The sequence below is a fragment of the Narcine bancroftii genome, chromosome 8 (genome assembly GCF_036971445.1).
Source record: "Narcine bancroftii isolate sNarBan1 chromosome 8, sNarBan1.hap1, whole genome shotgun sequence".
Lineage (NCBI taxonomy): Eukaryota > Metazoa > Chordata > Chondrichthyes > Torpediniformes > Narcinidae > Narcine > Narcine bancroftii.
Window position 1 is genome coordinate 154,477,371 of NC_091476.1, and position 13,871 is coordinate 154,491,241.

Sequence of the window (13,871 nt, forward strand, 5' to 3'; positions counted from 1 at the left end):
AAATAAAACCAGAAAATGCTGGGAACATTCAGTAAGTACACAAGGCAGTTTCTGTGAAGAGTCAAGGCAGATCTATCTCTGCTGCAGCTCCCCTGAAGTTTGTTTTTATTCAAGAGCTTGTGGAATCTAACCTACCATTCTCCTATCAGTCTGATTTATAATGAGCATTAATAACATCAACAGGAAAGAATTTCCAACATGGTAGAATCCACATTAGTTCAATGACCAACGAACCCCATTATTTAAAGCTTCAGCCTTGAAACATCTACCATAATTTTTCTCCCACCGTTGCTGTTTGATCCCGTGTTTGCCCTGCAGATTGTTGTTTAAAGTGAATCCCCATCATTGACCCAACAGATACCGAGTGCAAATCACATAATTTGTTAGCTTCTGTTCCTAGTTACCGGATTGCAGCTTGACAAACACATGCTCCTTCACCACAGCTGATTTACAGCCAATGAGTAACATCAATTACGAAACAAAAGACCCGAGGGACGTACACTCCTGGCTTCTCTTATTTCTGCTCTTTTGTGCCAGACAACACTGGACAGGCTGCAAAATACTCATTAAGCCTACCCATACATGCATGGCCTGCACTGGGATAAAGGTTGCTGGGAATGGGAGCTGTTGGTCTCAAGTGCCTCCCAGGTTTCCTGTTACCATATTCACTAGAGGTTAATGTTTGTTATAGATACACAGAGAGATTTGCTTTAGGTTATGAATTGTGTTGGTCAATATTTGAGTTGCTCCCATGAATCCAGTCAGTTATTACACAAGGTATTTTTCTACATTTACATTGAATGGCTAAACTAAGAAGAAGTATCAACTATCTGGTTCGAATTTGAATGAAGTAATGTTTGCAAAGAAAAAAGGCCCTGCCCCAAAAAAGAAGCTTAAACACCAAGCTATCAATTTCCTGTCCTGAATCCAGCACACCTCTGCTCCCAGTGATGTCCTACTTCAACCCCTATCTATGGCAACAAACCACACATTCAGGAGCAAGTCAGATCCCATCTCTTTGCTCCCTGTACATTGAGACCCCTCCCCTTCCAACCACCGGGTCACAAACAGGAAATGGTGCCTCTAAATTAGATTCCCCCAACCCCCAAAGTCAAGTTCTGTGGCTCACTCAATCCTTCCCCTCTGATCGATGATGCGTCCTCCATGCTATCAACACATAGGAGTAAAACAGCTATGGAACCATTGGGCCCTTCTGTGCGCTCCCATCACCACAGCTGAAACCTACCGAGCAGCACCCTGTTCTTTTTAATAAATAAATACAGGAATGACACAAGAAAGCAGAGAGAGTCAGGGTTGGAGAGTTCAAAACATTTTATATCTTCCTGGAAGACATTATTTAATATTTTGGCAGAAATCCTACTTAATCTAGGTTGGGATAGCAAAAGGAGAGATAGCTGCAAAGAAGGGAAAAAGAAAACGGAAAGAAAAAGAAAAAAGTTAGTGTGAGCGCACAAGCCATGCAAGACTGAAGCCTTTGCTGATCTTTGCTGCACATCCTCCTGTGATAATCACAATCTCATTTAAAAAACCAGTCAGACTCTTGACAGGAGGCTGCTGCAGGTCATACTCTCAACCATGGAATGTTGGAAGATTGTAGGTCTGAAAGATGGGGTGGGATGACATTATACAAAAGGAACACCTTCACCCAGGATGGTCCAGACTGCCAGACCCCATGAAAGGCAGCATTTTGAAAATTGAAGGGGCTAATAAACACACCAGAGCAAAGGTCATCTCAATGACATACCCAGAGATGGCCAATGAGAAATTAGTGGGTCACCCCTGGAGATGTAATGGGAACCTCAAAGGCAGAGTGAATAAAACCCAGCTCTCCAAATCCCACTGGTTCCTTTAAATTGAACAGCACAGGAAGGGTTTTGGGTGTCATAGTTGGCATTAACATCCAAGGCTCTAGCAGATACTAATGACATTTGAGGCAGTTCTCTCTTCACCAGCCCCCCCACTTAAAAGGTTAATGTTAACTCTCTCCCCCTCACCCCGAGCTCAGCCAGCTACTCCTCCACCTTCCCTACTCAATCTCCCTTCTATCCAAGGACCTTTTTCTGTTCCCCAGTCTCATCCAAGATTTGCCTCCCATTCCCCAATGCCAACAGCTCAGGACCCAGCCCGTCTACCCTTTCTACTTATTCACCCTCCTGTCCCAAATACCTGGTGGGAGTAGAATTTCTAAATTGGTCTCATCCAGTGGTATTCCAAATGCCCCTCTTCATCTTCTTTCCCCAAAGCTATGGGTCACTCATACCTCCCTCTTTGATTTTGCATCCTAGCCTAATTAGGCTTAACTCATTAATAGCTAGTAGAAGAATGACAATAGAATGGAAGAATTGGCAATAAGATTCCAATAAAGGAGTGAAGGCTGGCAAACAGACGCCATTACTGTTTCTAGGTGTTTCTAATACAGTTGTATGATAAGGATTGCACGCAGGGTATGTGGCATCAGGATCTGCTCTGCACTCTGCCTTGCATCAACATGGCCCAGAGGGAACTTAGTCGAGCTTCAGGAACTTCCGCACATCACTCGTTTCCACAGCCTCCACAAAATCCTCGAAACCCTGGAAGAAACAAGAGTCCACTGATTAATTGTGCTTCCATTGCACTATCCATCCATCTCATGTTGGGTCTGGGTCACCACTTCAGACATTCTTAGGTCTGCTTCCCTCTCGCCCCCCTCTTAAATTTCCAACCTTGTGTTACAAACTTTTCTGGATTGTTTCCTTACACACTCCCCACACAAAGCAATGCAGCTCAGCTTCAACCTCAGCAACACTTCCATTCTCTTCAGATAATTCTCCAGAATCAGTTTGAACCCTGCGATCATCAGTTCCCCACACACCTCTTTGTTAGTCTTCTTGCTCGTCCCCATTTTGATTGCTTCTGCATGGTCAGCTTTCAGCCCTAATCCCTGGAATTCACTCCCTACACTGCTTTGCCACTTCACCAACACATTTCTGCAGAACTAAAAAGTCGTTTGCAACTGTGTGGCCCAGCATTTTTCTTTCCTCTCCTTTATTGAAGTTTTGCCTGAAAGCACACCTGTAAAGTGCCTTGGGATGTTTTACTCATTAAAAACAATATAAATACAAGCTGTTTTCAAAGATTATCTCTCCACAGGCTCCAACTAGGAGGAACATGGCAAAAGCAGAGACTTGGGAGTGAAGTCCAGAGGCAGTGATGTGAGTGATACCCTGAGCTAACAGCACTTTATATGAAAGCAGAGCACAACACAAACTCTGCACTTCCATTAGTACTGGAAGAATGCTTCACAATAAAACCGAAGAAATGCATAGATGCCATTGGCACATTCAAATACGACATGCCCTGCCCAGCACAGAATCTTACTACCCCATCTTCTCACATTGACCTGCCCTTGCTCCCAAAATACACACCCTTCTCACAGATACCTGCCCCTTCCCAATACAGCCTCCGCTGACGACCAACTCAATCTACATATCCACTCAACTCTTCCTTCTACATACCAACTCTATCCCTTACTCCCCACAGTATACATCAACCCTCCCAACACACACACATCCCTGACTCCTTGCTGCCCACATAAACCTACCCGACTCCACACCAAACTCCCTGCTTGGTCCTACACTCCACACAAACACCCCAATCACTGCTGCCCTCCATCCCATAGCCACCCCACACAAACATCCCCACCTCAAAACATCCCGGGAGAATTAGAAGTCATGGCAGAGACCCAGTGAGATTTAAAACATTAAACCAGTCTCCTTCCACAAATAGTGCTGTTTTCCAGCATTTCCATCCAGTGAGATTTGTTCAGCTTTGCTTTACCCAAAGAATCGACTAACTTCCTCCCCAGAGGAAGAAAAGTGTCATGGTTTTGGGGAGGGTGATTACTGCTGGGGGCAGAGCACCCACTAGACCTCAGCCTTACCCCACAGTGTTGGTCACCATTGAAGCACCCACTAGACCTCAGCCTTACCCCACAGTGTTGGTCACCATTGAAGATCTGAGGAGGCAGTGCATTGGGGTTTCCTGATTTGCTCCTCATCTCTTCTTTCGACGCATTACTCTGCGCAATGTCAATCAGTTCGTACTTGATGCCTTTACTATCCATGACGCGCGTCACCTCGGACTGCTGGGATTTCACCTGAAAGAGAGTGAACAAAGTGGAAGCAAAGTATCAGTTGCCCAATTGCTTTCTCCTGTAAGCACCTGAAATGCCTTGTAAAGCTTCACTTCTGTAATTCTGATGGTGATTTCTCATCTGAGCCTCCAACTCCTGTCCTGTCCCCCATCACTTTTCCACTCTCTCCACACAAATTTATTTTTTTCAGACCCTCCACAAGATCCTATCACTTTAAATGTAAATTTAGACATCAGCACAGTAACAGGCCCTTTCAGCCCACAAGCCATGACACCTAATTGACCTACAAACCCCCGCACGCTTTTGAAACCCACAGAGGGGGAACATGCAAACTCCTGACAAATAGCGTTGGTTTTGATCCTTGGTCATTGGTGTTGTAACAACATTGCGCTAACCGTACCGTATCCCATTCCAAACAAAAGCCAAGCCCCACCACGCCCATCTCCATCCTTTCCCATTTTCAAGCCCGCCATCACTTTCCCTTCTCTTCAACACAACCAGATCCCTCACCATTTCCCACCCAGGCTTTTCCACACATCCCCAGCCTCACAACTGCTGGAGAGAATTCACTTTTGTTCGGTTTGTGCCCAGTCACATTCCCAGAATCTGCTGCTTAGTGTTCTGTTGTCCTCAATGGTTTCCATCTTTTCTCTGAAAGGATTCTGCACAAATCTCGAAGAGAGTTATGTCAAGATGTCGCAACTTCACATGTAGGGCACAGGAACCAAACCCGGAGTGAACCCTGGGCAGAACACAAAGTAAAATGCCTGCCTTAAATCTCATTGGATTCTGCTTGAGAGAATGATTTGGGTGATATATGTACTGACCACAAAAATGGCCTGATCATATCCCACTGTACGCAAGCCCATTTACAGAGATAAGCCCCACTGATCATTTCCAACACATTTTATTTCAGTGGAAATTAAGAAAGCTAGAGAATCTGCAAGACCACAATCTTGCATCAAACAGGAGATAAAGGGGAATTATTTCCACTTTATGCAAAGTTTAACATCATGCCTTTAAACAAAGTGAGTTGATTATTATCTTAATAAAACATTCAGAGTTACAAGGCCAATGAGTCTAGATAATCGAAAATTCAATCAGGCATCAATGTTTAAAGCATTTGAAATATCACAGCAAGCACAATTTACTCAGACTACATTAGATTCCTACATGTTGAAGACCTATTTCTGCATTGTGGACTCCAGCCATAAATGTGCTCATATCATCGTCTATAGTTATTAAAGGCAGGGATGTAGCTTTCTGCAGCAGCATTAGAGTGGAAACCATCCATCTTAAAATGTCATAACATTTGCCAGTGATCCCAGGAATCGAATGCCAGTCGGCCTTTAAAGTGGCAAGGGTGAACACAAAATCTGCTCAACACCAGAGTCAGATGACATTATCTCACACCGGGGATTGCCGGCCTTGACCCCTAGTACAATCCTCAGCATCTGCAGACACCGGCGTTGAGATCAGGCAAGTGCAAAATGGGCAATTTCATTGCAGGTACTTCCTATTAAAGGTAGAACGACCAAACGCCATGGATAAACCCTTGCAAGTGTGAAAGCGTTCAGTGTCCCAGTTAGGAACAGTCTAGTGTGAAAGGCCAAACCCCCATTCCTATCCCGGGACACTGAACGGCCGATTTACTGGGATTTCTCCCATTGATGCTGTTTGAACTGCCGAGTTTCTCCAGCAGACTGCGTTTTGTTCCAGATACCAGCATCTGCCATCTCTCACGTGTTGATACTTCATATTCAAATTGACATGGATTGAAAGGGGCTAAAGATACAAGATCCACAAAGTGTTAAAATAACACCATTGCTAATCAAACTGTTAGTTTGAGAGCTGGAAGGGAGAAGGGTAAAATTTTTACTGATGCCTTGAAAACAACTAATCAAAGAGAGATTTAGCTATTTTTAATGACAATCCAAAAACTTCACATTTTCTCCTAATTAAGATAACTTTTTGTAAATTGATTAAAAGCCCAATAGGTTGGAATTCTCAGTTCTCACAATCCAATTATTCCTGTTCTGCAATTCCATCCAGAAAACTTTTTTTTTAGCTGAAATCAGATAGGAATGCCCAAAACTGTCAGTAACAAATAGTGACTGAGGTCAGGTTTGGGGAGATCAGGAACAGTCGTGAGTGGCTCAGCTCAGACTAGGACAGAACAAACCTCTGTCTCATAGAGCAGCTTTGCCCATTCTTTACAACTGCAGGAACTGACCAGGAAACAGCCATCCAGAGCACTCTCAAAGCCAAACCTGAGCCCCAGGCGTCAACTGGAGACCACATCTCCAATGGAAACATTTCCCAGGGACACTTTCAACATTGGTTGAACAATTTTATAACACTAGTTAAATTTATTTAAATGTGTGATTTTTTTTTAAAATTGAAGTCTAAATAACTGAATTAAAAGCACATTTCTAGAATGTGGTAAATATGACAACCACCCAAAGACAGACTGTAGCTGAAGTTACGATACCAGACCTAACAGGCAGTCAGCATCAGGATGAAATGTTGGCATGAATACTGTGAGCCCTTCAACCATTGCAAACATCAGAGGGGCTCAAGCAGTCCCTATCTGTAACATGTGGACCTGATGTTGCAGTTGAACACATCCTGCTTGCCAGAAGCATAGGGTGGGAGGAGGGGACAAACAAGAGGGAAATAAAAGGATGGAGAGAGGTTAAAAGATGCCACCAATGCACAACCCATCCCTCTAGTAAGGCAAAGCTTGCAAATCTGAAGTTTCATTTATCATCTAGAGAAGCTAAGGTCTTCTTCAAGTAAAGATTGAAGGGGACGTGATGAGCTGAAACATGTAGGAAAGAGGAATGAAAATGTATACAATTATTGAGGTCTTTTGATAAAGAGAAGCTGCTCCCAGTGGTACATTCAGTAACTGGAGCTCACAGGTTTAAAGATAACTGACAAGAGAACTAAAGGGGAGATGAGATATTGCAATGATTCACTTGAGTAGAATAACTACAAAGCATAGTGTGAAACAGTGATAACAGCAAATTCAATAGCAACCCCAAAAAGGGAATTAAATAGGAAACTATTCCGACCAGCAGGAGGATCATTTTCAGAGAGCTGGCTCAGAGATGATGGACTAAATGGTTTTTACCTGTGATAAAGCATCGATTTTTCCACATTTCTGATGTGCTTCTAAAATTAATGAATGTTGCCCTCTATTCTGTCTCCTTATTGATTGAATTTTAAATTTAAATTTAGACATCCAGCGCAGTAATAGGACCTTTCTGCCCACAAGTCCATGCAGCTCAAATACCCCAATTAATTCCCTACAACCCTTGTACATTTGAGGGTGGAATGAAACTGGAGCACCCAAAGGAAACCCATGCACACATGGGGTGAATGTACAAACACTTTACAAACAGCGCTGGATTCAATCCCAGGTCACAGGTGCTGTAATAGCACTGTTGCTAACCGTGACTCCCATTACAATTGCTCAGGACGGCACTAAATCACTAATGCTCAGAAATCTTAACTAGGTGATATTTTGACAGAATATCAAGTCATAAACATGGCATGAAAAAAACTGCAACAGATGTATAATGAGCACAAATTGAAATTCAATTTTTCTATTGTAAAATGAGGTAATTCACATTCAAAACATTATCTGCTGGAGGAACTCAGCAGGTCAAGCAGTAAAGGGACTAAAAAGATGGTCAATGTTTCTGGTCTAAATGATGATACGTCTTAATGAAGAGATTAGAATGGAAATGTTGACCATTCCTTTTCTCCCATTGATGCTGTTTGAACTGCCGAGTTTCTCCAGCAGACTGCGTTTTGTTCCAGATACCAGCATCTGCCATCTCTCACGTGTTGATACTTCATATTCAAATTGACATGGATTGAAATGTCAGGTCACTTACTCTGCATTGGATTGCAATGAAGGCACAGCACATTTGTTTTTTCTGGCCTTCACTCCAGCCACCTCCTTCAACCTCAGTTTTCCTCATTTATCAAAACTGCTCCCAATGGCATATACATTAATTGCTTTAATATTGTGCAAATAAGTCTGATATTCACACTGAACGAATAGATTTCTTCCAAATTCCCTGTTTACCTTTTCATACTGACTACTTTCCATAACACTCCCTAGTTCTTTCCACAAGAACACCATCAATGACTATTAATGTTCCACAATGTTAATCACTTATACATAAACCATCAAACTTTACAACCCTTCCCACTGGTCACATCATAACACTCCATACATTTTGTAGGTTTTTTACATGTCCTCATTTTAGATTTTTTTTTCACAACTTTAAGCTTTATTTTAAAATATTTCCAAACCCAAGATACTCTGGAATTGAAACTGCAATTACAAGTTGCGGTGATATGACGGTTTGTACTGGCTGGCCCGCCCTCCAGGGCCTCCCTACCTTAGCTCTTCCCTTGATCCTTCCCATGTGACCCCTGGCCATAAAGGTCGAGTCCCCTCTCCTTCCGCTCATTTTCCTAGCCTAGGTCCGGGCCAGCAGTTTCTTGCTCAATAAAGCCTATCGTTCCGCTCAGTCTTCTGTCTGTGTAATTATTGGGCTACTGATAATGCCCAACACTAGTCATGCGCACACTGACTCAAGATCACAGTACATCAAATTCTCATCCTTCCGGGAGATTCTCCGAGAGGTGGCAACATCTCTCAGCAAGAAGAAGAATTTCTAGACTCCACAACGTCCTGGTCGGGGGAGGTAGAGAAGCTGCTACCGGCGCCCAGACAATTTACTACAAGTGTGCAGTCGTTGCCTCGCTTCAGCAGTTGGGACCAGTCCAGGAGTTGATAAGTATAATTGGGAAAGGCTTGCATATTGTAGGTTGAAATCAGCTTTAGATTTAGTAATAAAGATTTGTATAAACTGAAAAAAAAATATTCTCATCCTTCCTTGATCTTAAGTCTTATTTACACAAGGCATAGTTAGTGTAGCAGTTTGTGAAACGCTGTTACAAAGCTAGCAACTGGGGTTCAAATCCCATGCTGTCCGCAAGGAATTTGTACATTTTTTTGTGTCTGCGTGGATTCCTTGAGGAGCTCCAGTTTCCTCCCACCCTTCAAAATCTACCGGGGGTTGCAGGTCACTTTGGTGTAATTGGGCGGCATGGGCTGAAAGATCCTGTTTTAAGTTTAAAATGTACAAATCTTCCTGTGGGCACAGTCCTCTGAGGTCGTCAAGCTTCCTCAATTCTGATCTCCTGCACATTGATCTTCACCACCTCATCACTGGCACCGCCTTTCCCTTAAGCTCAGGAATTCCCAATATGCTCTGCTTCTCTACCCCCCCCCCAAAAAAAAAACTGTTCTTTAAAACACACCTATTTGTTCAAGCTTTTGATTGTTTACCTAAATATTTCCTCAATATTGTTTGATATGGCGTGAAAGAGCATTATATTTTAAAGAAAATATTAAAGGCACATTCAAATACAACCTGCAGTTTAACATGCACCCTCTAATTTCCCCAATCCACCATTACTTTGCACACAAAGGAGAGCATATTCGACCAGACATCACCAATTTTATTTTTCACACTGTGAACCATACTGACCAAAATACACACAAACATTTCCCTCTTGAATATACACAGTGTCATTTTCTCCCCTTTCCCCCCACATAACCTATTCTTGACTGCTCCACTTATTATTGGCAGTTGGGTCAACAAAATACATCATGGAACACAAAGATTTTGCCAAACCTGGATTCACTTTTTATATATATTAAAATTTTCTTATTAAACGGGAATGCTTTCAATTGGATTCCGGGCCACTTACAAAAAATCCTGGGGTGGGGTTTTACATCTAAACAAGCAGCTTACTAGCCTTAGTTCCAATGTAGTCCTCTTTTGGGGAGTCTGCAAGTTTCATCCAAATTCGACATTGATAATAATGTTTAAAAGCCCCATCTAAGCATCACAGCCAGAACGAAACGTTCATTATTTTCTGGAGGTGGGTGATCAGATGCAGAGCAGCGTGGAAGATGACCATTTTCTTAAAAATGCCCAGGAAGAGCAAGACTTGCAGCCGAGTTATGGAGGGGAGAAGAAAGGGACGGGATATGATCAGGTGGGGCAAGTCTGGATGGAAGAGACGAGTGGGGATCGCGCTAACGAGGACTCTGGCTGTGCCGTGACTCCAAGGGGAAGGAGGTGCGGTTAGTCCAATCCGAACAGCGACCAAGACTTGGCCACTTTCTGCAATTCCATCACCCACCCCCGCTCCGGCTCCGGTCCTTGGCCGCTCCGCACTCACCTCCCTGAAACCGGTGACGGTCGTGTAATACACTCGTATGCTCATCTCGCCGCTGATGCTTGCTCCCTTTCTCCCTCTGTTCCTCCGACACTAGACAGGGACGGCCAAGCAAGCAGCTCGCCATGTGATCGATCAGGGCCAATAGCTGCACCACCGCCCGCCCCCGGTCCGTCGCGTCAGCAGCATCAGGGGGCCGGCTTTCACTGAAAAATGCCAGTCGGGTCGGCTTTAGTCATCTTGCGGCGCAAAGTTTCCGATCTCCGCGTCAACTTTCTCCGTTCACCGACAAATAATCGATAGAGGGACATCGTGCAGCAGAAAACGAGATCAATAAGTCCATTGGTTTCCACCGTTCCTTTCACCTCTGACAAAGGCAATTTGGTGGTGGGGCACAAGCGCTGCAAATGTGCAACATTTCGACTCAAAATGCAACTCGATTTCCTAGTTCCCAGCGTGTGCAGCTGCCAAGACCCGAAATGGAAACACTTAAATGATGCATTTAAAGGTAAAGGAAATGCTGGAAGAACTCAGCCGGTCTCACAGCGTCCACAAGGAGGTAAAGAGCAGACAGGTGTCTGAATTAAACGTCCGTTCGAGATCTTTTCCTCGGATGGACGCTGCGTGGCCTGCCCAGTTCCTCCAGCGTTTATACTGCAATCTGCAGGTTTCATTCCAGAAAGGATTCATGTCCAGGTTGACCATTTCAAGTTTATTCGTTTTATTTTTCAATATCAGTGATAGTTTGTCTTGGTGAAATGTTACACAAATTAAGCGCCGACTTCTGCAGTGGAAGCAGGTTTGTAATGGACTTGATGGGCGTAGGTCACAGAACAAACGACTGGAAACACACAAGGACTTGAGCTTTTCAGGTTAACACTTTCAGATATGGCACAGACTAAATGTGACCTTTGCTAAAATGAAAGTCAAGTTCCTCCTTCTGGAGCCGATCTAATTGGATAGCCTTTCATTTCCCCTCTCAGTTTATGATGGCAAGATCTGCATTTTGTTCAAGTCCATCATAGAAACTATAATAACTTGAATTTTTACAGCAACTCCAACACTAAATGTGCACCAGTAGAGTTCATAAAAGCACCATCAGGAAAAGATAGGAAGAGGAGCCAATTTAGTGATGTGCAAGAGAGCAATTTGTAAACTTGGAAGAGGATGAATATTGGGAGGGCTGAAGCCAAGAAGTATTCCAAATACAAACAGGAGTGAAAAGTAGTGCTCAACTGGGAGCCAATTAGACAGGAAAGCAAAATTTGTCAACAACGTTAAACCTTTGAAGACTTGTCCCCGGTCTTCTGTCCGCTCTTCGGGGATCTGCAAACCGTAATCTCAATCTGGAAGTAAATTCTCTCGTTCCCTCAACTAATTTTGAAACTTAATGCAATCTAACAACAGATTCCAAGTTAAAGCAAACTGTCAAAAATTTTATTTGCAAATACAAACAATTACATGTCTGAAATGTATAAATAATTCTGGTATTAAAAACATACAAAATGTAATAAAATCAGTAGAAATGGATGTCTTTTCAAGGCAACGTAGGTGTGAATTTGACTATAACCGTGTTCAGACGAGATATCTTGAGCTGTGGCTCAGTTTGCGGGGCACAATTTTCAGTTCTCGTCCCACACATTATTCCTTACATTCTGACATCTTTATATTTTTCAGTATGAAAAAGAAAATAATTTCAAAGTCTGGTAGAAGTTCAGAATTAGTGGATTTTGCATCAAATATCAAACAAAGATTTCATTCACAAATCACTGGACAAAGAAGTAATGGCACTTAGATAAATATAACCAAAAAGTTATATTTATTTACAAATGAGAGGTTTCCTCTGCATTAATGCAGGAATGGGCTGAAAATTAGCATCTCTGCAAGCATTAGCCTGAAAACACCACGAGGGACAGGAAATTTTTCACGTGCTACTCAAGAACCTACAAGCACCTCCAGTTAAATGTATATACCCTCTACATAGAAAAAATAATGATCAATGTTGATGAAAAGATAAAGGTCTCATACAATATTCAACAATACAGATTTCAATAAACAGTCCCTGCTTGATCTGGCCTTAGTTCATTTTATTCAAAGTTAAATAAAGCATCATTTTCCTCAACTTCCCTTTCCTCGGATAACTAGAACAAATACACAACTTGAAACTACAAAATTAACAACGAGGTACTACCCCATCAGTGCAATGCATTGTTTTAATATTATTCAACATTTCATCAGAATAAACTTCATTTGAGATTCAAAAAGAGCATTGAAAAATCACAATCCACTACAATCAACATTTTCCTGCACAAGTTAGGTTCCAGCTTTATTTGAGGGCTCTCAATTGGCACTTGGTTTGCACTGGGAGTATTAACACCAGATTGGTTTAAAACTGCAGGAGATGAAGAATCTGCAGGTGCATCATTTCCCCAGATGATAATATACTCAAGGTCCATTCCTCAGTCGGGAAGATCATTTACTTTGCGTGCAATAAAAATAATTTAAAAATGTTAAGATGAACTCAACCCAGGTGGTGTGGACCAGGAAAATCACAGACTCATTACTGGCCAGCTGCCCCTCAGAGTAAAGAACCATCGTTGACAGGCACTGAGATATAGTACTCCACATTAAGGCGAGGGTGGAAACTGAAAACACTATCCCAACTTGTCAATTAATTCCCTTTCTTCTTTCAGCATTGTGTTTAAATTTTGCTGGTCAAAGTCCTGCACACAAGTTTTAGTTCAGTAGACAAAAATACCACGTTTGAGAATTTACTTGCTGTATAAAACTTAAAACTCAATACTGGATGCATTTTGGTGTAGAAAGGGAAGGAGTTAATTAACATTGTGTCCTTGATTAAGTTTATTGAGTGGAAACAGGTGCCACCTGACCCAACATTTTTGGCTCTCCATATTTTCAGTCTAACATTTTCAAAGTTTCAACTGTTTTGTGGTTTCTGGAAATAATGTCGCGCTCATCAAAAGGAAAAGTGTTTATAAGGCAGATGAACAGTTTTTCTTCTGTAGCCTGAATATTTACTGCAAACATTACAGAGACACAAGGAAGAATGCTACATGTCTAGCAGATTAAAGGATGTGTCAGTAATGTGAAAATTTGTTATAGTTTATGAGAAAGTGCCAAAACAGCTAGTTTGTGAACTATTTTTGAATTAATTTAAATGAAGGCATTTTTGTCAGATTGTCCAACACAAAGATACAGAATGGTTCCTCCACCTTCTCCCCACCACCCCTCTGCATACATTCACTGTGTGATACAGTTCTCACCCATGTCCTGAGCATATCGATCGGATATCATTGTTCGCAATTCGTCAATGTCTCTGGCCAGCTGCCGCACTTCACCCAGTTTCTTGGTCAGTAGCTCAATGTTTTGCCAGTCTCCTTCTTCTGCACTGGAGTACTGCATTGCTGACAAAGAATTAAACACA

General features: G+C 42.4%; 3 protein-coding genes across 6 annotated transcripts in view; 1 reads left to right on the forward strand and 2 right to left on the reverse strand.

Annotated features, from left to right (window-relative positions):
- ubxn11 (UBX domain protein 11) overlaps window positions 1–5,086 on the forward strand; it is a 61,292-nt gene extending 56,206 nt beyond the window's left edge. Inside the window, exons 14-15 of the transcript XR_011343488.1 lie at window positions 3,151–3,212; window positions 4,812–5,086. The gene's annotated coding sequence lies outside the window, so the exon portion shown is untranslated. The remainder of the gene's footprint in view (window positions 1–3,150; window positions 3,213–4,811) is intronic.
- Window positions 1,315–10,564, reverse strand: sh3bgrl3 (SH3 domain binding glutamate-rich protein like 3). Of its 2 annotated transcripts, none has more exons than XM_069895449.1 (3): window positions 10,430–10,564; window positions 3,941–4,156; window positions 1,315–2,591 (listed from the first exon to the last, which is right to left on the reverse strand). In XM_069895449.1, the coding sequence occupies exons 1-3, from the start codon at window positions 10,472–10,474 to the stop codon at window positions 2,526–2,528; spliced, it is 327 nt and encodes a 108-aa protein (XP_069751550.1). In that variant the 5' UTR covers window positions 10,475–10,564; the 3' UTR covers window positions 1,315–2,525. The 2 variants fall into 2 exon arrangements, with proteins under 2 accessions (XP_069751550.1, XP_069751551.1); XM_069895450.1 differs by having other exon boundaries at window positions 3,989–4,156; window positions 10,430–10,560.
- A 1,270-nt stretch (window positions 10,565–11,834) lies between these two features.
- cep85 (centrosomal protein 85) overlaps window positions 11,835–13,871 on the reverse strand; it is a 62,814-nt gene continuing 60,777 nt past the window's right edge. For all 3 annotated transcript variants that reach the window (XM_069895433.1, XM_069895434.1, XM_069895435.1), the window contains one exon: window positions 11,835–13,851. In XM_069895433.1, the coding sequence (XP_069751534.1) occupies window positions 13,688–13,851 (164 nt within the window). In that variant the 3' untranslated portion in view covers window positions 11,835–13,687. The remainder of the gene's footprint in view (window positions 13,852–13,871) is intronic.